Raw genomic sequence first — 23,923 nt, 5'->3', positions numbered from 1 at the left:
ACGGGGTGGTGAGGAGAAGGCTAGCGGTTGGCGGTGAGGAGGACAGCGGCTGGTGGGGAGAACCTAACTCGGCTATTCCGTCACCCAACCCACGCCAAGGCCAGCGCTAAGTCGTCAAAGGTCGCCGAGGTGTCGGGGAAGAGGTCTTGGCCAGTGCCCCCAAGGACTCCACGTCCAGTTCTTTGGATGAGGCCTCATTGCTAGACAGGGGCGACATGGAGGAAGACCCGACCGAGACGTCCGCTGAGGCCCTGATCGAGGAGGAAACGTCTGGCCCTACGACGAACAACACGCCTAAGTCGGGAATAAGCCAAACGTCATATTTGCTAACGAAAAAAAATTTGTAAATTTTTTTAATACGTGTTCTTAATGATCTAAAAGAAAGGCTGAAAAATAAACTTCAATGAAAATAAACTCCAAATTTAAGATTGAAAATTTAAATTTTGGCTGATAAGCATAAGCATAAGCGAAAAGATGAGGCTCATTGCCTGCCCCAGCGCGACCGACGAAGGCGGTAGCACGTGCATGAGCTCTGGCTTCATGGCGGCCATGGTGGCCGCCACGATTAACTAGGTTGCTGCTGCTTAATTTATCCTCAAACAAGATGGCATTGGCGAGCGTGTTTATTGTGGCGAAGCACCTCCTCCTCCCGCTCGTCCCAGGCGCTGCCAACCTCCTCCCACACGAGAGGGTGTAGCTGTGCCGGAGACGCACTACACCCACCGACGACCCACACCGATGTGACGAGCCCCCAGCCTCCTCCCTCACCTTGTCCCTGCCATTGCGTCCAGCGCCGGCGCCACTACGAACTTTAGGAGCATCAACAGTGAGCACAATGGGTGCCACTAGGACGGCGGTGTTCCACTCCTCCGGTGGCGTATGGAGGTGGAAGAGGAGGCAGATGGCCCCGCCTGTGGACTCCTCGAATAGGAAGCACGACAGCCCGTGTGTGCTCCTCCCTCCGCCTGACGGAGTGGAAGAAGGCAAGCATGTGGCGCGCAGGCTAGGGACGAACATGCGGAGGCCGTTGACTCCTTTCTTGCCCGGCGTCACCCTTCTTCCCACCTCCCGCCGCACGTTGCTCTATTCCCTGTGGGTCGTCGCCTTTGAGTTTATGTGTAATAGAGTGAAAGAGAGGAGGAAGAAAGACCTACTGCAAAGATATAGGGCCCCATGGGTCCCACGCGAGTTAGTTGGGTTGACTACCATCAACTCGCCATGTTAGCCAAAACGAGACATAATACTGTTTTGGGACCTCTGGTAATCCTGTTTTGTAAGTTGAGAAATATATTATATCTGTTATTGAAGTTCAAGGATGAAATTAGAACTTGACATCAAACTGAGAGACGTCAAGCGAACTTATTCCCTGGAGAAAATGCAGTCTGAAATTAAAGTAGGCAAAAGGATAATTTGGGCTCCTTCAAATCATGGGCCTACCTTGATTCACGTTCTTCAACCGCAAAGTCGGCTCATCACGGAGGAGATAAAATGGACCTTTTCTTTAAAGTATCTTTGCTTGCGAAGCACCAGGCCTATCAGCTTATGTCCCTGAGACTGGGCTTTTTCTATCTCGGCGGAAAACTCCCTACCAGGCATTTTTCTTGCAATTGTGTCATAGCCACTCGTTCAACAAATTTAAAATCTTCTTTTTACAACTAGATGTTATATTGGAAACTAGGACAAACTTTAGCTTTGCGAGTTGTTTGCCCATTATATATTTTCAGCTTTTATATTCCACTAGAAAGGTGGCCCACGCATCGCGTGGGCATCCGTATTATTAAAACATGATATTTAATTTTTTTCTTCAGAAATTGCATCTCATAAGGGTAAACTATAGGGTGGGCATATCCAAATATCATTCATGTTAGATGATAAATCATGGCCATATGAGTTTGACTTTTGGATCAAGTAAGTAAATATTGTACAATATTGCTATAAGCACAAACTGTGATAGTAAGAAATTCAAAGTTATTGTGACTGAATCGCCTTACGAAGATGCATGACTTAGTAACAACCAAATTAAGGATAGATTAACAGTTGGATTGTTCCTCCATTCGTAGAAGTTCAAAATGTTCATATTTTTCCATACTTTTAAAGAATTGAAGACTTTTTTATGTTAGGACACAAATCATCTACACAATTGCTTGGTTTAGTAGTGCAAAAATATCAGCAATTGTTTAAAGCCTTTTTTTTGTTTTTCACATGTTCAATTGTATTCTTCGAAATAATATTTGTTTGAAATAAGAGATAAATTATATAAATTTAATTAGTATGTGTAGTGTTTATTGACGGTCATGATCACTTTAGTAATCACTTTTAGCTGCCTCAGGTACGATGCTTTTTGTCATATGTGCAGAAGGCAAATATGAACACGTGTTGTGCAGAGGACTGAAGAGAGGTCTTTAGAAGGTTTTTTCTTCTTTTTTTATGATATATATATGATTGCCTAATTAATTAATTAATAGGTCCGTCAGTTTAAGTGAAAATCGATGGCAAAATATTTTTATTAAAAATAGTATACTTTTTAGCACATGTTTGACCATTCGTCTTATTCAAAAACTTTTGTGAAATATGTAAAACAATATGTATACATATAAGTATATTTAACAATGAATCAAATAATAGGAAAATAATTAATAATTACTTAAATATTTTGTATAAGACTAACGGTCAAACATATTTAAAAAAGTCAACGGCGTCAAATATTTAGAAACGGAGGGAGTATAAATTAGTTAATATAGATCATAAATTGATAATTAATGGTATAAAATATAGTTGTGTAACCTTTATTTTAAACCGCGTGTTTTTTAAAATAATGGTTCTAAATAAAATTATATTATATTGTTAATATAATGGGTAAAATAATAGAATCCTAAAAATTTTATTTCCAAAGATTATGGATCTAATTTATTTACGTATGTCTTGTGATATATATAATCTATGTTTATAAAGTTATAGTTCTTTAAAATTTAATATCACTAATTATAGTTACGATCTCATCTATACATGCATAGAGAAAAGAGGGGAGGAGATGGAAGCGGATGTAATTTTTAATGATATATGTAATATATATTTATTTGTTTTTAATCATACGTTGCGTTATAGTTGTATATGTTTTTTTTTTGGTTTTTTATGAGCAGTATGTAAGTACCTTTCTCTCGTCGGTGCGCTGAGAGAGATTAGGTGTGAGGTTATTAATAGATTTAATTTAATAATCTGAGATAACAAATCTACTAATTTAAATGAAAATCGATGACTAAATGTTTTACTTTTTTCCTCAGATTTTCTTGAATTTTTTTCTAATCTATTAAAGTGCATTTTAGAACTTAAAATATTAACAGTTAATGTGTGTATTAAATTATTAATTTAGTTTTCTATCTCATCTAACCAAGAAGAAGGGGAAAAAAAGGAAAAAAGAGTACGTATGTATGCACGTGCATGTATGTGGAACAGTGGAACTTTTTTTTTTACGTGCAAAACTTTCACAGGTAAACATAGTTAGAAAATCTGAAGATAGATATAGGTGTTAGCTAAAAAATAGGAGTAGTTACCGAGAAAAGAGGAGAGAAAGAGAGAGGCCGGAGGGAGGGAGGTATAGCACGTACCTGCACATGCCGCATATATGCACGATGGGGATGAGGGCTACCGGATTTTTAATGGTTAAAATATATGGGTCCACCGATTTAACAGAAAATCAATGGCTAGATGTTTATTAGATTTTTTATGATATTCTATATTTTGTTAGAGTGCCACGTGGTAACTCGAGAACGTTTATAGGATGACACATGGCGGTTTAGGAGCGTTTGTAGAGAGTTTAATAGACTTTTAATATATAATAGAAGATTTGAAAAACCTGCACGATATTTTAGACTATATTTCAATATGAGTGGTTTCCTTTGATTATTGTTTAGACGGGTCATTTGTATATATGCTCCACTGGATTAGATCTTTCAATATAAGAAAATGGCGCAGTACCACTGCCGGTTTAAGCCATGAACAAGAAATGGTACCTAGAGCAACACTGACGATTTATCGCTCTAACCAACAGTATTACTCGCTTAGGGTGAAAAATTACACGGTCCGTGGACAACAAGATGGATAGTTTCTGCTGATTGAATGGCCGGATGGTCTGGACAGAGCTCTGGATTATCAGTCACCCTGTCCGAACCGTCCGAACCTTTTACTCCCTCCGTTTCATATTATAAGGTGTTTAATTTTTTTATTAAATTTTATTAAGTTTGACCAAATTTATAGAAAAATTCAACATCTAAAATATGAAATTAGTTTCATTAAATCATACATTGATCAAATCTAGCATTGTTTTATGTTAAAACAATGTTTTAGATGTTTTAGATGGTCTGTGCTGCTTAAGTCTAAAATTGTTTTGGGTTAAAGTTACTACTATATTTTTCTATAAATTTGATTAAATATACAAAGTTTAACTAGAAACAAATTCAAATGACTTATAATTATAATATGAAATTGAGTGGATAGCCTTTACGAGTGGTCATCTAAACCGTTCGACCTTTTAAGATTGACTTGAGATTTTCAGTACATAATTTAAGGGGCTGTTTGGGATAGGAGGGACTTATTTTAGTCCCTCTCACAAAAACATAAGTCCGAGTCTCTCTCACAAAAGCATAAGTCCACTTATGCTTTTGTGAAAGGGACTGAAATAAGTCCCTCCCATCAAAACACCACCTAAGGACATGTACAACGGTCTTTATTAGTGGTCTCTCTCTATTGTTATACAAGTAAATTTGATGACATGGAAGAAAGAGAAATGAGTATGGTTGTTATGCATGACAACGGCTCAGAGTCGACTCTTAGCATTTATTAGAGCAAATTTTGTTGCATTGTGGTGAAAGAAAAGAAAGAAGAGTAAGAAAAAGTATTTTAATACATTAATGATTAGAGACCATATTGTCTTTTAACTGTTGTAGGATGCTAGTCTCTAGATAACGTAGAGCTCATATCTGACTCTACCTTTGTACATGCCCTAAGGCGCATGCAAAGATAAGCCAAAGCTAGCTAGTAAAACACATTCCTTCCCCGCTTGAAGCAAGAACATCTCACATCTACATATCCTTTAATTCTCCCCTGTCACTAGCAGTGATAAATAGAGGACCCGAAACACGCGCCGAGTAAGGGTGTGATCTCGCCGAAGGTGTTGCATGCGTCTGAGGTTGAGCTCTTGGAGCTTGGCGCCCAACGTGCTGATCGAAGCTGGAGGGGATTCCGTCGAAGAAACTGCTAGAAGACTGATCGCATACTCGCATGTAACCTGACAAAGTTGCAGCGGCTCTTGCCCTCGGCGTCCACGACGCGAGCGCGCCATTCGTGTCCGCGGTCACAACGGCCTTGAACTCGAGCAGTATCTCACTCCACCAGCCAGCATCACCACAACAAATTGCCTCCGCCTCATCGACTGCGGCAAGAACCACCACAGCAACAGCAGCCTCCGGTGCATTACCCACGCCGCGGTGGCGACACCGGAGCTAGCAACTACAGAGTAATCAGGGATGGGGAGGAATGCGGCGGCTGCGGTGGCTTCCTTTCGTGCTGAGGGAGGCGACGAGAGCCGAGCGGCCGGCGGCCATGCATGGCACGCTGTTCCGACAAAAGGACAAGTACGTTGTGAGTGCCTGCGTGGAAGCTTTGTCTGCAAATGGGCCGTCTCTGTTTTTTATTGCTGTGGGCCGAGCTAAAGCCTGTCCAGCCGCTGTGCAGATCACTCAGTTCGTCTGATGTGGATCGAATGAAGCAAGTCACTTCAACGTCCCTCTAACGTACGTACTTCCTCGGTCCTCCGTCTTTAAAAAAAACATAATTCTAGATTTGTATCTGGAGTGTGTCGTCCAGATTCAAATCTAGAAATAGATTTTTTTAGGGAGAACTACGTAAAGGATCTAGTTCCAGATCGATGACACTTAATACATATATGTGAACCACGTTACACTCGGGAGATGCCATGGATATAATATACCATGATACAAATAGCACGTTGAAGCGCTTTGCGTAATTTATCGTCATATTGGAGCGCACATTAATGCCAGTTTGACTGTGATTAATCATATCGCTGTCTCCGATGGATTGTCACATCCTGATCTTGTGTTCTTTTCCTCTCGTTTTTGTTTGATTGTTTGGAACAAAATTATATTTGCAACGAAAAAAAATTTGAAATTAAGAAAAGCCCCCCATGTTACCATAGCATGTCGATTGGAATTTTATGCCGGCACATATGTTTCGTTTGGGTGTTTTTGGATGGATTAAACTGGCATGAAGGTGACTGCCATTATTCCTTATCTATCCAGCGATCATGCAGTCACAGTCTCATAGATACTCCTTAGATAAATAATACTGCCAGTCTAGAGCGGTTGACACATTGTAGCAAGACGACATATATACACATCTGACCATACAAGTCTCCTAGCTAGATTAACTCTAAACCAGATCTCTAGATCAGATCGAGCTCGTTAATTAGCGCCAAGCTAGCTAGCTTAGGTTTTTCAGACAGCGGAAAAAAAATGCCCCTGCCGGGTTTTTCGTTGTGAGATGCAACGTGTACAGAGGGAAAGCGGCAAATGTTCAATAGATCGATTTTTGCAGCACAAAATTAAGCTGAAAAAAACAACAAAAATATACCATGCAACTTATTGCTTAATCGCGATGTTATAAAACCAGCCTGAAATTACCATAGGAAACCAAACTCGGAAGAAATGCCATATATAGGAGATCCAAACACGATGACGACACCGAAACACGATATTTGTTAACGAGATTCAAGTTAAGCCTATATCCCTAGGCACTTACTCCTCCTCGATGTAGCATATTACAGCATATCAGAGTTACAACGACCCTCGGCCGAATGATACCGGCAACGGCTACCTCTCATTTATGCCAAGTCAACATGTGGTTACAACATGCCATTTTCTCTATTTAAGAGAGAACAGAGTTCAACTTTTACTCTATTACTAATACGCAGTATAACTCCAAATCTTAAACTTATATGCATATGCAACATATATAAACTCTAACAAACATAATCTATGGATTTTTTTTTAAGAACTCCTTGTTGACAGTGAAATTTGGCACCCCTAAGAGAATTATCACATCGCCAATAGTCGGATTCCTGCTATATTCGAATAAGGAAATTAATCTATTAAAGAAAGCTTATACAGAAGTGACCGAGTTCAAGAGGATGCGGCATGGCAAATTATCTATTAAATAGGAATAGTTTGTTAGTTTTGTTTATCTTTACGAAAGTGTGTTTAGTATCCTATAAAGACTTTATGTTTTCTTTTTATCTTTAGGAAAGTTTCTTTCTTGTACTACAAGGACTAGTTTCTCCCCATAGGTATAAATATGTATACCCAGGGTCATTGTAAATCATCTCCACGATCAATACAATTCGGCGCATCGCCACCTTTTACCTTTTCTACTTTATTTTATCGTCCGGCTGGACTTGGCACCTGACGCGGGGCTGCATCGGTGTTCGATCTCCGGTGAAGGGATAAGTCCAATGTTCCGCCAGCCCAGGCAATTGTCTCGTCTACGTCGGTGTCGTTCAAGGCTGCATCAGTATATTTAATCTCTTGGATTGCTCCGGTTTGGATGATATATTTGCCTAACTATTTATCATATGTCTTAGTTAATATAGTCCTAGTATCTCAATTTAGCTCTATCGGTTGTCTCTCGCTTTAGGGTTTCTGCCGGTATCGGTTAAATTGTTTTACTATATTAGATTAGCTAATGCATCTACCACCCTAAAAATCAGTCAACGGCTTGATTGTCTAGATATTATGTTTCTTTTCATACTTAGTGCTGCATCAGTTAAGTTTGATCTACTAAGTCGTGTTTAGAACCATAATCCCTAGCCTGCTTTTTGACTGCCAATAAGGGTTTCATCGAGGTTTCAACCGATTAGGTATCTAGACGTTGTATCGGCTTACAAGTATTGCATATAAGTTGGATTTAGCCGATGATAACAAAGATTTCACCGTTTAATCTAATATGTGGATTTTATGACATCGGACCTCCAGCCAATGTATTTTTTAACCATCGGATCAGTACTTATTCTATCATATTATTATTAGCCGATTGGTTTCTATTGTATTACATTGTTGTTTTTTTGCATTATCATCAGCTGATTGTCTTTATATTTTTATTTACATCAAGAGTTAGAATCTACATCAGAATTATAGCCGATAGCTCAAAACCCTATCGCTATCGGTTGGTATCTGCATCGGCTGGAATTACTCTAACGGCTTGTTAGCCGATCAGCTCATTGATCTACTATTTGTATATCTTGTCAGTTGCAGGATCAAACTGACTGGCACGCCCGCATCTCACCAACCTTTGGACTTGCACTGGAGCTAAGCAGATCTCCCATGCTAGTGTGTGTTTTTCGCATCAACACTCCTCAACAAGTCTTTCCAGGGAATATAATGCTTGATTTTGGGCCCTTTTTTAAGAACTTAATATATGCCTTCTCCTGTTGTTGCAAGGGGATGTGTATCACACTTTTTAATGTAAAATTTTTAGGGGCAATAATTTTTTTCTATTTGTGAATATAAAACTCTATGGGCTTCGAATCTTCTGGAGTAATGAAAAGTTATTGCTCCATGTCATAAAAAAATGGACCGCCCGGTAATATCATCAGCCAAACGAGCTGTCAGATACCTCAAATAGTGAAACATCACAAAGGTCTTTCAAGAACCCTCGAAACAATTCTTTAGTAATCGCCCCCCTTTGAATTTGATTAGGAGGGTTGACATAGGAAATTTGAAGGATTGTAATCATATAGGAAAAATTCATTTGCAAGCTTTAGAAAGAAAGGATTGAATCCTATTATTTTGTTTTAAATTCTTATGTATTGGACAATCCTATGGTGATTTTGGAAGAAACAAAGATGTCATAGCTCATGTTTTCAATCATTTGTCTCTTGCAATCCTATGTTTGTTCTACATTGCAATCAAACATATCTTTTGAAGTATCCACGTGGTCTATCTTCCTGTAGGAATTGAGATTCCATGTTGATCGATTCATGTGTTTTTTTCTTATTTATTTATGTTTGAGTTTCTTACGTTTCAAATGGGTCCTAAAATCCTTAGAAAATTTTCCTATGATGTCCTCTGGATCAAAGGAATTGGATGTCTGGATCCCTATATATTAGTTTCCTACATCTCCCCCATTCTGTTGGAAAATAAGCATGAGCTCATATCTCATGTTTTATTTCGTTTTTCTAAACTTGTCCGGGTGTGTCAACTAGATCCCTGAACTCTTAAAATGTATTCTTGGGTGTCATCTAGGTCCATCCGATGACGTGACATGCCGCGGTGGCACCTATATGTCGGTGGGGACCCCACATGTCAGTCATATATATAAAAGTAGAATTAAAAATCATATTTTCCCTTCTCTGCCTTCGCGTCGAGCTCTGCTGCCTCCGCTCACCAGCATGCGCCAACGCCACCAACCAATGCCGTGCGGAGCCACCTCCGCGTCGACCGCAGTCGAGTCCGCTTATGTTCGCCTGCACGACCTCCTAGCGGCGCCGCCATGAGCGGCAACCAGCACCCTCCGCTGGCACCACGCGACTCCACAACCTCCGCTCGGTAGCACGTGTGGATAGATGCATGCAGAGCATGGCCCTATTCATGTGGCAAGGTGCAGGAGCGAGGCAACCTGCAAACCTGTAGCCATGCCTGCGTGCTCGCGCGAGGCCGCCTCTGCGTCAGCTTCACTCCGCCGCCGTGGTTTCCCCCGGTTCCAGCATCATGTGCAAGGTCTACCACGGCTCCGCCTCCGAGAGGTACTGCCGTGGCCTCGCACAATTCTGCCGAACTCCGCCATGACGCTGGACACGCGCGGCCTCATGCGAGCCACCTTCCGCTGCATCACCTCCGTGTCTGCATCAAGGCCCCGGATGACTCCGCCTCCGGGACCGCCGCTGCGGTCTCGCTCGGTTGCCGCGATCTCACGCTGCGGTACTGCGCTCGCCGCGGGCGAAGCACCTGCGCCAGTCACGCGCAGCTCCGCCGCCTCTGCTGACCGCGCGTGGCACCGCTACCTTGCCGCGCCGGCGCCTCGGTGGGGACCCACATGCATTCGCGCGGAGGTCGCGACGTCGACAACGGAGGTGCCAAGGAAACGGCCTCGGGCGAGGCGAGTGCGGTGTCGCTTGCGGCGCAGAGGCCAGTGCAACTGGCGGAGGCAGCGGAGCTCGATGTGGAGGGCCGGCTGAGGCTGCAGCGAGGAGGCCAGCATGGCGGAGCTGACGGAGCCGACGCACGTAGGTCGGCGCGCGCATGCCGGTGAGCGGAGGCGGCGGAGCTCGACGCGGAGGTAGAGAGGAGAAAATATGGTTTTTAATTTTATTTTTATACATAGGACTAACATGTGGGGTCCCCACCAACACGTATGCGCCACCGTGGCATGCCACGTCATCGGATGGACCTATGTGACACCCAAGACAAGTTCGGGGACCCAAAAATATATTTTGAGAGTTCAGGGACCTAGATGATACATCCGCACAAGTTTAGGGACCGCTGATGCACTTCACTCTTTTATTTTTCATTAGTATATGCACTCTCTTTGATCCTTTGTCTTTTTATTTCCTCCCCAATGACACACTGACACAAATAGGGATGGCAATCGGGCGCGACGGGCACGGGTAGTGCCTATCCATACCCGTGCCCTGTGAGATTATTTGTGCCCGTGGGTATGCCCGTTACTACATGACGGGCAAGGATTGTCGCCCATGACCATTGCCCACGGGCGTGCCCGTTTACCCGCCACAACAAAAGCAGTGCAACAAAAAGTCTACAAGCTTCTAAGTTCGAATCGAACTTAAAACATCAATTCTCCGCCTCGGTGTAGTGTCTCTCCTCTGGCGACAATAGAGGAAGGGGGAGAGAAATAATAAGGGAAATAAAAGGGAAACCGTAGAAAACAAAGAACCTGGCTTATATATTCTAGTGGATTTTGCTCCTAGCCTACATGTAAGTTAGATTTCATGGGTAAACGGGCAAAGCGGGCATGGGTAGTGATTACCTATATCCATGCCCATTTACCCATCGGGCATAGCTTTTGACCCAATAAGAAACCCATGGGTATAAAATGGAGAACAAACCCAACCCTAATAGGGTTTTTACCCACGGGTAAACGGGCAAACAGGCACAATTGCCATCCCTAGACACAAACAACTTCCTCCAAAATTATTCTTGTGCTTATTTTCTACGAATCATCCAAAGTCATAAACTCTAGTGTTCCTTTTAAAACACTATAGGATTCTACATGACATTCTATATTATTGTGTTTTTTCTGTCCCTATGGTTTTAGAATCCCACATTCCGAAGGAGCCCTAAACCAGTACTAATTCTTCTGTTGTACAAAATGTCATCTTTTGTACGTAGCCAAATATATTGATCAATAAAGTTTATCAACCCAATGTTTTATGGTTTTAACATTTTAGTTTTAATCTTCAAACATATTAGATATGCATCCTACTATGCATTGTCACATAATAGGTGTTGGATGATTATATATTGTTAGAAAACAATAATTCTTGATTTCTTGTCATTTTCATGATTCTGTTGGAAGCACCATTAGTGCCCTTGATCAAAAACTTAAAAATCACTAATTTACGCTATTAGAATTAGTGATATATGATCTTGATTTTCATAAATACGGATGAAAAGAAAATAGGGAGATTATCCTGTGCAATTTTGCACTGGCTAGTTGAATTGGATTTGTTATACAATTCAAATCTTCTATTTCCATATATGCAATTATATTATGCATACAATACATATTAAAAGTAGGATATCAAAATACCGACAAAAACATCTTCAATTTTTATAATAGTAGAGACTAGCAATTTGCCCGTGCATTGCGACGGGTCCAGAAAAGGGTGAGGGTCAATTTTACAAGGCTTTTTTCTCTACAGTTTTTTTTTATCGCTTACACTTATAAATCAAAGTAAAAGTAGGCTCGTGCCCTACTTTCACTTTGATTTTGATGACTACTTTCTCTGTCCTGAAAAACCGGATGTATAACTGAATGTGACATATTTTAGTATAATAAATTTATACTATGTTAGTTTTTTATGGGATTATCTTAGATAATGTTGTTATACTCCGCCGCGCTAAGTCGTGTCTCGCCGCGAGGGCTGATAATGGAACAGCGGTATGGATCTTGTCGGCACCGATAATCACGTTGCGTGCCGTGCGGCTTCTCCACCTTCATGTAGGGATACATGCCAAGCGTTCCCTAGCTCCTAGCTATCCTGTGTCTCAGATCGAGCACCAGACCACACCAGCAAGCGTGCAGCACTGGCCTAGTGCACGGGGAGGTCGTGCATGCGGAGTCAGCTGGAGATCACGCGGCTGGTCATCGATCTCCGTCCCGTCGCGCTGCACTCGTCCTGGCCTCCACATGGTGCCTTCTTCCTAGAAGCAACAAGCAACGATGACGATGAAGCTGCAGCTCTCCATTAGCTTATTGGCGTGTCGTCGTGTGGTATCGAAAATTATCCCGTCGCCACATACGGTAGGCGGTGTGGTCGAGTAAGGCAAGAGTCTAGTTCAATTTTTTTTTCAAATTTCTAACTTTTTTATCACATCAAAACTTTTCTACACATAAACTTCTAACTTTTCCATCGCATCGTTCCAATTTTAACCAAATTTTCAATTTTGGTGTGAACTAAACACACCCTTAGGTAGTGAGAATGTGTTTAACCCTTAGGCAGTGAGAATGTGTTTAGTTCCACGCCAAAATTAGATGTTTGACGACTAAAATTGAAAGTTTGAAGAAAAAAGTTGAAAGTTTATGTGTGTAGGAAAGTTTAGATGCGATGGAAAAGTTGAAAGTTTGAATAAAAAGTTGGGAATTAAACCTGGCCAAAGGTTAAGATTTTATCTCGGTTTCTGGTTGCACTTTTTCAAACTACTAATTAATGGTGTGTTTCATGAAAAAAAAAATTCTATATGAAAGTTGCTTTAAAATATATCAAATATATCTATTTTTCAAGTTTGTAATAATTAGAACTCAATTAATTATGCGCTGATAACTATTTCGTTTTACGTGCATGCATTTAATCTGAATTTTATCAGATTCGAACGCAGCCTAAATCCTGCAGAAAGAGAGAAATAAGAAGAGGCGAGGCTAGACGGGCTGGACGATCTCGAGACGGCCGACATGGTCTCTCAGACGTGGCGCAGGGAGTTGGCTGGCCGCCTGCAAGGACGCCGCGGCGGATCGGAGGAGCATGTGCTGGAGGATGCTAATCGTGCACGGTACTGCGGGTTCCTTTTATTAAGACGTGCGGCGACGAATTTGACAAATTTGGAATAGACTCCAATCACATATTCATATAAGATAACGGATCCGCTTGCCACGGACGCAATTTTTGCTGACGACCAGAAAGTTATTATTATTTAGTTAGTGTAGATTTAGATGTAACCTCATCGGCATAAGCAAATTCGCTATATCTACAACATCACACCGTAATCATATTCGATACAAACGGTTAATTAGTTTTCAGCGATATAAACGGACCAACCGGTTATGCGACTAAAAACTGACTCAAACACATATGACGTACTAAAATTTTAACAAAAACATCTTCAATTTTTATAATCGTAGAGACAGAGGTAGAGATATACAATTTTACTTTGTGTACAACTATTCATATCAATCTACACCATTATAATTGGTCCCACCAAAATCTGATGGCTTATATTTTATTTTTTTTCTTCTATTAAAGTGATCTTACTTTTGCATTTTTCATATATTGTATTTTACCTTTACTTATTTAATTATTTTTGTTATAACTCTTCAAACATATTAGATATGCATCATAGCAGGCATTGTCACCTAATTGGTGTTGGACGGTTCTACCATTGTCAGAAAACAACAAGTCCTGATATCTTGTCATCTTCATGATTCTTTTGGAAAGACCGTTAGTGTGTCCTTGGTTAAAAACAGAAAATTCACTCCCAAGCCTTTTGAATTAGTGGCATGTGATGTTGACCTTCGTAAACAAATATGATGCGCAGGCTAATTGAATAGGATTTGTTATACAACTCTTATCTTCTATTTACATATATGCAATTATTTTATGTATAAAAGTAAGATTGGATTTGGCGTACAATTCTTTTTTCTATTTCTATATATATAATTACTAGCAAAAGTGCCTGTGCGTTGCACCGGGTGATTACGAAATGTGTATAGTGAAAAAAAGTGTTGTTTGGTTTAGACATCTAATCTGGTATAAAAAAATTGTTTCTTTTTAGATAAATAATTTGTTCTATATTTACGGAATATACATGATGTTTAGTTTGGATTATTTGTAGCATGGGAGAAAATGGATGGATGAACAATGCACGTACAGAAAAAATAGATTATTTATTTGGAGTTAGCATATATTTTTTTTAGAAAAAATGCCCGTGCGTTGCAACGGGAAAGACTAATGATCTCTCTATATAAATAATAAAAATTTAATACAAAGTATTCCTATTTTTAATTTTTTTTGTTGAATACAATTTAGAAAAACAAATGAAATTTGGAATTAAAAATATAAGGAATATTGAAAGATGGGTTTAGAGTTCATATAGAAATAAAATTTAGAAATAATAGAAATTATAAATTATATTGGATGAGAAGTCTAGAATATTCTCCAAAAGAGGCTAGAGTGCATATAGGAATACAATTCAGAAAAAGAATTGAAATTCGAAATAAAAAAGAATTTTTTTTGAAAGAAAAATGAAAAAGAATATTGAAAGGAGAGTTTACAGTCCATATAAAAATGCAATTAAATAATAAAAATTAATCCATATCAAGAGATACATTTAGCAAAATTTCTCACTGCTTCAATTTAGATAGAGTTAAATTAATAAACAGTCATAAACAATTAAAATGGTATTAATGCTATTTCTGAAAATTACAAAAATACTTAAAATCAATAAGAGAGAAAAAACTGATTTAAGCCCGGCCCAATAGAGCGGCCTTCAAACATCGCCCGGCCCGACGTAGGAGAAGCATGGACCGTCCGATCTGATGGACAGTCTCGATTGGTCCTGACCTAGATAAATACCCGCAACCCTAACCCTAACCCTAAAATCTCTCTCTCTCTCTCTCGATCCTCCAACGTGCTCTCTTTCTCTCTCTCGTAAAGCAACGGCGGTGGCGGCGACTATTTCAACGGGCGACGATGGCAGCGGCCTTGCCCACCGAGCAGCGGCGACAACATCCTTCTCCCCCGCAAGTGGCGGTGGATGTGGCGCTACTCCCTCTCCCCACTGCAGGCTCCTTCTCTCACTCATCAGGCAGTGGCCGCCGCCCCGCTCCTCGCCAGATCTGGTGGGTCAACGGCTCTCCAACGGCACGGCGGCTCAGGATCTGGCTCCTCCCTCTCCCTCTCGGCATCCACCGCAGCGACGGATTGGCTGCTTCTCGTCGGTGCGATGGCACAGCGGATCCCCAGCGCAGCGTCGATCATCGGTTTAGAATCTAGCCCCCTGAGTTCACGACCTTCACTGCAGCAAGGTGGCGAGAAGCAGCATGCGATGGCCTCATCTTGTGTTAATATTTCGGATGTTCTTTGATTTCGATTTATATTTGGACTGTGATTTTGTTTTTATTTGGATTGTGCTGATTTGACTTTTCAAATAATATTTTACTATTCATTTTATTCAATTGTGTAAATAAGAAAAAGTATAAGTCATACTAAAAATATCTTTAATGATAAAATCCTAATAATCGAGCCGAGTCGGTCAAGCTGGGGGGTCCCACGCGAGTAGATAAGGATCGATCTCGATCCATCCAGCCGCCGCCTCCCTCCCCCTCCAGTCCTTGCCCCCTCCCCCTCTCTCAGCTGCCGCACCCTCTCCCCCAGCCCTCCGCCCCTCCGCCCCTCTCCCCACTTCCCTCCCCCTCCCCCCCCCTCTCTCAGCTGGCCGGCCGGCTACTTCCCTCCCCCTCCACCCCCCTCTCCTAGCCAGCCGGCCGTTTCCCTCGGGCGAGTAGCGACGCAAGCGACCGGTGGCCTTCCCACAGGTGCTGGCAGGAGATAAGCCAAGCTTCATCTCCTCTCTCGGCTTCTCTCAGCTTCTCCCTTTCTCTCAGCTTCCCCACTTCTCCCCCACTCTCTCTCCACTTCTCCCCGTCTCTCTCTGTGCGGCGGCGGCGGGAGGGGCGGCGACGCCCTCCCCTCCGATAGATCGGGGGGAGGGAAGGTGCGGCGGTGGTGGCGGCGGACGTCATGGAGGCGGCGGGTCGGATGGCATAGAGGCGTCGGCCCAGATGGCGTGGAGGCGGCCAGCCGGACCTGTAACATCCTCAAATTTTAAACTAAAATTTGACTACATCATGCTGGCTTTTGACTAGATTAGAAAAATTTAAAAGTTTAATTAAATTTCTTTTTAGTTCTTATTTGGTTCAAGTATTACTTCTTTGGAACCCTATTAATTTACCCTAATTATTTCTTTTATCCCAAACCTTAGTGAATTTGAGCAAATTCTCTCAAATTTCAAACCTTGGCTTATTTTTTTAGTTTACCCTTTTAATAGTGAGGATTTGCTATACTCCAAACCCTAGTGAAACCCTCTCAAATTTAAAGATTAAATTCATTCTTTTCTAGGGAAATATTCAAAAATTCCTGAAAGCACTGTTCATTGTCCTCAATATGTTCGATGAAATGCCCAGCCCAACACCCTTCCAATCTTTCACAAAGTTTAGGTTTGGTCCTTGGGGACCACAACCCACTCAAAGCCGTGGTTTTCTTTGCCTTCTCCTCCCCTTTGCACGCGTTGCCTGGCGTCCGACTTTACCGCGCGCCGAGCCACCGCGCGTTGGCTTCGGGGCCGTTCGCGCGTCCCTAGCTGCCTTGGCGCGCCGTCAGCCATTCGACGTCCTCAGACCACCGCCGCCGCACCAATCGTGACGAAGACGAAGCTGGGACGACCTCTGCCGCAAGAAATCGCCGCTCGACGCCGTGCACACCAATCCAAACTTGCCGCCGAGTTCGAATTCGCTTCTACCCTAGGTGAATCGTGCCAAGACTTGCCGCACGGTTGGATTGAAGATAAATGATGACTTCCCCTCTCACAATTCAAACCAATCACCACTATGCCGGCCGTTTTAACCATCGCCGCCGCCGCGCGTCGTGCTTGGATTGGCGCCAACACATCGCTAGCCGATTCCACCCGCGGTTAAATCAATCCTTCGCTAGTAAGTATTCGAACGTGGCCTCCTGCCACTCAAATTGATCTTGCCTGCCCTCTCACAGCCCTCTGCCACCCCTGCCATACCCAAATACCGAGCTCATCAACGGTAATGATGGCGTTCGAGCTCATCCGTTTCCCCTGGCCCTATAAATAGGACCCCAATCCTTTCCTTGTTCACCATCGATCATCATCAACCATAACCCCACAACCCCGAAGCTCTGCTTTGCCAATCCATCTCATCAACCACTCTCTCCCGTCGGTCGAACACCTTGTGCACGATCGACTTCACATCCCTCCATCCATCCTCCACCCTAAATAATCCTTAGAACACCTTATTTCAACCATGTTCTAGTATACTGAAGCCTAATCGAAGCCATGTGTCGAGCTTCACCTCGTCGCACCAAGCCGAGCAGTGCCGTCCCTGCTCTGCTCTGTTCTTTGCCGCTAAGAAGTTTTTCCAACCGCAATTCGTCGTTTCAACCGATCTCGGTGAGTTCTTCCGTTTTAACCATCTACATACCCCCTAGAGTCCATTTTTGCAATTGGTTTGCACTGCCATGCCACCCTATGGGCTGCCGACATGAGCACAACCGCGGCCAATGGAGGCACTCGTCGGCAAGTACCCTCTACACCTTGCCGAAGGTCGGCAAGCTACCTAAACCCTTCTAGGTATCCCGTAGATGCTCTTGGATCCCTCCCCAGCCATGTCTAACTCTCACCACCCCGATCACCTTCACTGCCTAACCATGTCACCGCCACCCTAGCCGCTAGACCACCCACATACCAAATTAGCCCCTCCGCCGCCGCTTGCCGTTGCCGGAGAACCCTAGCTACCTCCCCTTCCTGGCCGCAACCCCTTTCCCCCTCTATCGCCGCCGCAATAGCTAACCCTAGCGCCACTGGCCGCAAATGGGGAACGGCTGGACATTGAAGAAGAGGAGAGAGAGAGAGAGAGAGAGAGACTGACCGGTGGGACCCGCACACATTATCATTTCACATTTAATTGATTTTTAAACTTCAGAAGCCCATATCTTTTGAAATATAGATCCAATTCCAGTGAAACTTGGACCAAAATTCTTATAAAATTATTCTCTATCTTTTGAGACCACTTTTGCTATTTTTCTATTTTATTTTATTTTCCCTATTTTTCCTATTTTTGGATTTTATTTGAATCCCTTTTGAATTTGAATTTTATATGTCTAACCCTAGGTCTTGAGGATTCTTCTGACACTAGATAATATCAATCAATCTTAGGACATCGAGCAAGGCAAGTTACTATTTACCTTTTGATCATTTAAGCCTATATTTTACAAACTATTTATTTATAACCTTTCCATTCAATATGCTATTTTATTATGCATAATTCAATCATAGAAACCCAGATAATCTAGTATTGCTTATTTTGCTTACAATCTGGTAAAATATATCTTATACTTAGATTGGGACAATACGATAGAATTTGATGATTTCCGGGTGGCTAGTACTGTCTCGATCGATATAATTATCACCAGGTACTTATGTCGAACGAATGGTACGACCGTAGTTTCTAGAATGGGGACAAACCTATTATTATGTTACTTAGCAATGTGGTACCTCTGTATAGTGGTTCTTATTTTTAAGTCCTTGAGTAGGAGGCAACTATAGCCGCGAAGGGCAAATTTTACCATTACCATGTACAGGTAAATGGTTTGTGATACTCGAGTATAATTATAATGGTAATTCTAAACCCTGATCGAAATGACGTAGTGTAATACGATCAGATCCCCTTAAATATCCCGGGAATGCCAGAACTCCTCTCGCTGCTGTTAACGTCACGCTCAGAGCACATGAGGATATAAGTTCATGAAACAGGTACCACAATTGTTAATAACCTAATACTGGGCCATAACTAAAGCCGATGTTTATCAGCAAGTCGTGGACTGCGGGTAAAGCGTACATCTGATGTAGTAGAATATTTATGAAACTATTCGAATAGCTGTACTCACGGAATTGAGTACCGGGACACATATGGTATCCTGGTTAGAAACCTAAAGTCTACAACTTTATAAACTCTTGCTTCTATACTTCCAGATTGTTTATTATTGGCTTTTGCAAAGAACTCTACTATATGCCAATGCATAACATATTTCCATAGTAACTTGCTGGGTATTGTGAATACTCACCCTTGCTCGTATAACCCCTTTTTCAGATTTGGGTCAAGAGAAGGACCCCTATGATTATTACTACGATGACCCTGATAACTTAGAAAATCTCTGGAGGTTATACCTCCCTAGTCAGAATGTATAAAAACTTCCGCTGTGTAATAGTCTTACTTATGTTTAATTAGGTGAATACCTACTATTGTAAAATCCCTTAGTATTGTAAACTTTAACATATGCAATGAAGAACCAGCTATATTGTATGTATAAATATTTACTGATCCAGGGATTGATACATTAATTCCAGTCGGATCCAAGTCATTAGTTTTGGGACCCGACAGGACCTCGCCTCCACCAGATCCGGCGGCGTGGAGGCAGCTGCGGCCCAGTGGGGGTGGGAGGGGCAGCGGGCCGGACCTCGCCTCCGCCAGATCAGGCGGCATGGAGGCGGCTGCGGTCTGGCGGGGGCGTCGTCTCTTTCTCTCTCTCTCTGTGTGCGGCGGATGGCATGGTGGCAGTGGAGGTTCATGTGTTCTTGGTTGAAAGTTTTGTTATGTGTGTTCTTGATGGAATGTTTCATGTGTGTTCTTAATGAATTCCGACTGGGATTTTTCTTTGGGGGGGGACAAAAAAATCCCCGCACAGATTTGTTTTTTCAATTTTTTTCCATCGCTATTGCTAACCAAATCGGATTGCGTATGGACGAAAACACGGTGATGATTGTGGTAGTGATTTGGTTGTGCCGATTTTGGGAATTGTTTCCCTCGTATCCGATTCTGAGAGGAATTGGGATTCGGGGGCTGCGGGCGAAGGCGCACCGCGAGGGACAAAGGCGCCCTTCGTCCGACCTGTGACGATAGGAAAAATCCGAATATTTATATTAGTTATAGATATACTTTGTATACAACTATTCGTATCAATCTATACCATTGTAATTGGTCCCACCACCCGGCGGTTTAGATTTTATTTTTTTTATTAATGTGGTCTTACTTTTGGATATTTATAGATTATATTTTACTATACTCTTCTTGGTATATGTAGGATTTACTTGTTTAATTATTTTTTATAACTCTTCAAACATACTAGGTGTTGGATACTTAGATGGTTCTATCATTGTGTTAGAAAACAGCAAATCTTGATTTCTTATCATTTTCATGATTCTTTTGAAGACTACTAGTATCATTGGTAAAAAAAACTTTTAAATCACCCCCTTACACCTTTTGAATTAGTGATATGTGATCATGATTTTCATAAAGACGGATGAAAAGATATATGAGTTCCACCAAGGCTTCCATCTAGTTTATTTGAGTTATTTTTGAGGAGATTTCTATCAAATCTCGTCTTTGTTTAGTATCTTTAACAACCATTTGTCAAACAAGCATATTTTCTTCGGCGTCAAGGTCTTAAATACCTAAGCCACTCTGACATAGGAATCTCTCTCTCCCATTTATCCATGAAACTCTTTTAATCACTCGAGTGTGGACACCCACTTATCTATAGCATCAACTAAATGATTATAAAAAAATCACAAAAAATTGATAAGATATATTAGTAACTAATATATCACTCCATAAGGATGGAAATTCAAATTTGATTTCTACAAATTATAACAAAAACAACAAGTTTGACTGTGAATATATGTGTACTAATTATAATTTAATTTGTTATTTTTTTACAACTCATAGAAATCGATTTGAACTTGCATGCTTGTAAATTGATATATCACATATTAATCTATCTTGATATTTTTTAAGGATTTTTTAAAATAATTATTTAGTTGACATACTCACATACAATAGATAAGTCAGATGATTAGAATCATTCTCCCGTTTATTTATCATTGGTGGCACTTTGCTAGACAAATATAGATAAGAAAACACTATACCAGATCAGATCACCTCTGTCGAACTCAAACCCTCAGCTGTGACGAGTCCGAATCACCTGTGACGGGTGAAGGCCGGTCCGATGCAAGAGTCACCTCTAACGGCCTTACGTGCTAATGAGAATGAGACACCGTGCGTGACAAATGATGCCAACATGTATGAAGCTCTGATGACTTAAAAGAATACAGATTGCCAACATGTATACCCGTCGGATTAGTTGACCGTGAAATAATTCTCCGTCAAGCAAGGTTGCTCATTGGGGACTCACCAATCATCACTTCACCTTAGCTACAAGCTACAGCGACAAATCACTTATATATATGGAGATCAAATGAGCTAAGTAAGAGTGATTAGAAGCAACTCAAGATGGCAACGTTGTTCAGAAACCTATCACTAGTGCTAACCATTAGCTTCTTGTCGTGTCACTACCTCTCCGTCACTTCGCTTGCCTCCTCCGATGGCTTCGTGCGGTGTCTCCTGCAGAAGATCCCCGGAGAGCTGGTGCTCACGCCGAGCTCGAGCAGCTTCGCCGACGTGCTCGTCTCCTCCATCCGGAACCCCATGTTTTTCAACAACGCCACGGCGAGGCCGCTCTGCATCGTCACGCCGGCCGACGCGTCGCACGTCCAGGCCGCCGTGCTCTGCGGCCGCGCCGAGGGGGTGCGCCTCCGCGCGCGCAGCGGCGGGCACGACTACGAGGGCCTCTCGTACCGGTCCGCGCGCCGCGGCGAGGTGTTCGCGGTGGTCGACCTCGGCGCCAGGCTCCGCGCCGTGAGCGTCAGCGGCGGGGGCGACGCCACGGCGTGGGTGGAGTCCGGCGCGTCGCTCGGGGAGCTGTACTACACCGTCGCGAAGAGCAACCCGGGGCTGGCGTTCCCGGCCGGCGTGTGCCCGACCATCGGCGTCGGTGGCCACCTCAGCGGCGGCGGGATCAGCATGATGTCACGCAAGTACGGGCTCGCCGCCGACAACATCCTCGACGCCAAGCTGGTGAACGCCAACGGCGAGCTCGTCGACAGGGCCGCCATGGGGGAGGACCTCTTCTGGGCGATCCGCGGCGGCGGCGGAGAGAGCTTCGGCATCGTGGTGTCCTGGAAGGTCCGCCTCGTGCAGGTTCCGACGACGGTGACGGTGTTCGTCGTCGGGAGGAACGTCGACCAGGGCGCCGCCGACGTCGTCGCCAGATGGCAAGACGTCGCGCCGAGCCTCCCTCCCGAGCTCACCATACGGGTGATCGTGCGAGGGCAGCGCGCCACGTTCCAGTCGCTGTACCTCGGCTCGTGCGCCGACCTGGTGCCGACGATGAGCAGCATGTTCCCGGAGCTCGGGATGACGAGCGCCGACTGCCGGGAGATGAGCTGGCTGCAGTCGGCGGCGCTCATCCAGTTCTGGAACCCAAGCACGCCGGTGGAGGCGCTCCTCAACCGGAGGACCAGCCTGAGCACCTTCACCAAGGCCAAGTCCGACTACGTCCGGCGAGCCATCCCGTCGGACGTGTGGAAGAACATCCTCCCGTGGTTCACCATGAACGGCTCCGGCCAGATGCTCCTCGAGCCGATGGGCGGGTTCGTCGGTGGCGTCCCCGCCGCGGCGACGCCGTACCCGCACCGGAGCGGCGTCCTGTACAACATCCAGTACATCGCGTACTGGTCCGGCGACGGAACGGCGGCGAACAGGTGGATCAGTGGCCTGTACGCGTTCATGGAGCCGTACGTCAGCAGCGACCCGAGGGAGGCGTACGTGAACTTCCGGGACCTGGACATCGGCGAGAACGCGGTGGCGCCGAACGACGTGAGCACGTTCGAGAGCGGCAAGGTGTGGGGGGAGAAGTACTTCGCCGGCAACTTCGAGAGGCTCGCCGCGGTGAAGGCGGCGATGGATCCGACCGACTACTTCAGGAACGAGCAGAGCATCCCGCCATTTGTTGGTCCAAAGCAAGTGAAAAAAGCTTAATTTGGGCTTAATTTGACGCAAGGTTGGTTGGTTGCGTGTACCGCCTTTGTGTTCGGTTCTTGGTGAACTCTTATATTATTACGTGGACATGTTCTGTTGACTGTTGACAGTCTTTCAGAGTTTTTTTTTTGGCAAATTTTACTACAGACCATTCGACTTCAATAAATATGGTAATTTATTAATGGACACTGTGTCGATTAGAATAATAATTTCTAGTTAAAAAGAAGAAAGAAATCATGTGAAATATCAAAAATACCCTTAGGTCAATATGTCAGCTTTCCTATCTCTCTTGTGTTCTCTCTATCTTCTCTCCTAGTGGAGCCAGCGGACGGCGCGGTAGTGATCTCCAAGCCGGGAGCATGCCGGCGGTGGTGATCTCCAAGCCAAACCTCGCCCGCCCCGCGCTCACCACCAACGACGCCGTGCTGGCGTCGCGCCAGCACCTGCTCAACGGCTAGTTCCTTTCGTTCGGGGTGCTCCGACGTCACGTTCGCGCCGGCGGGGCCGTACCACCGGATGTCCAGATGGCGCGAGGGGTGGAGGTGTCAGAGCTCCTGTCGGCACACCACGTCGCCATGTACGGCGTTGTCAGGGTCAAGGAGCTCCAGCGCCTCCTCGCGCACCTCACCAAGAACACCTCGTCGGCAAAGCCCATCGACCTCAGCGAGTGCTTCCTCAACCTCGCCAACGACGTGCTCTGCCGCGTCGCGTTTGGCCGCCGGTT

At 43.7% G+C, this 23,923-nt stretch overlaps 1 protein-coding gene across 1 annotated transcript; it reads left to right on the top strand.

Annotated features, from left to right (window-relative positions):
- Positions 1–21,571: 21,571 nt before the first annotated feature.
- LOC4341258 (berberine bridge enzyme-like Cyn d 4) lies at positions 21,572–23,300 on the top strand. Its single transcript, XM_015786149.3, has one exon. The coding sequence runs from the start codon at positions 21,613–21,615 to the stop codon at positions 23,197–23,199; it is 1,587 nt and encodes a 528-aa protein (XP_015641635.1). The 5' UTR covers positions 21,572–21,612; the 3' UTR covers positions 23,200–23,300.
- The last annotated feature ends 623 nt before the right edge of the window (positions 23,301–23,923 follow it).

This window comes from Oryza sativa, chromosome 6 (genome assembly GCF_034140825.1).
Source record: "Oryza sativa Japonica Group chromosome 6, ASM3414082v1".
Classification (NCBI taxonomy): Eukaryota; Viridiplantae; Streptophyta; class Magnoliopsida; order Poales; family Poaceae; genus Oryza; species Oryza sativa.
The sequence above is the reverse complement of the archived record's forward strand: the minus strand, read 5'-3'. Positions and strand labels throughout refer to the sequence as shown.

What these genes read in the sequence shown, in the direction of transcription:
- LOC4341258 (XM_015786149.3), top strand. Translation starts at nt 21,613, where the DNA reads ATGGCAACGTTGTTCAGAAACCTATCACTAGTGCTAACCATTAGCTTC.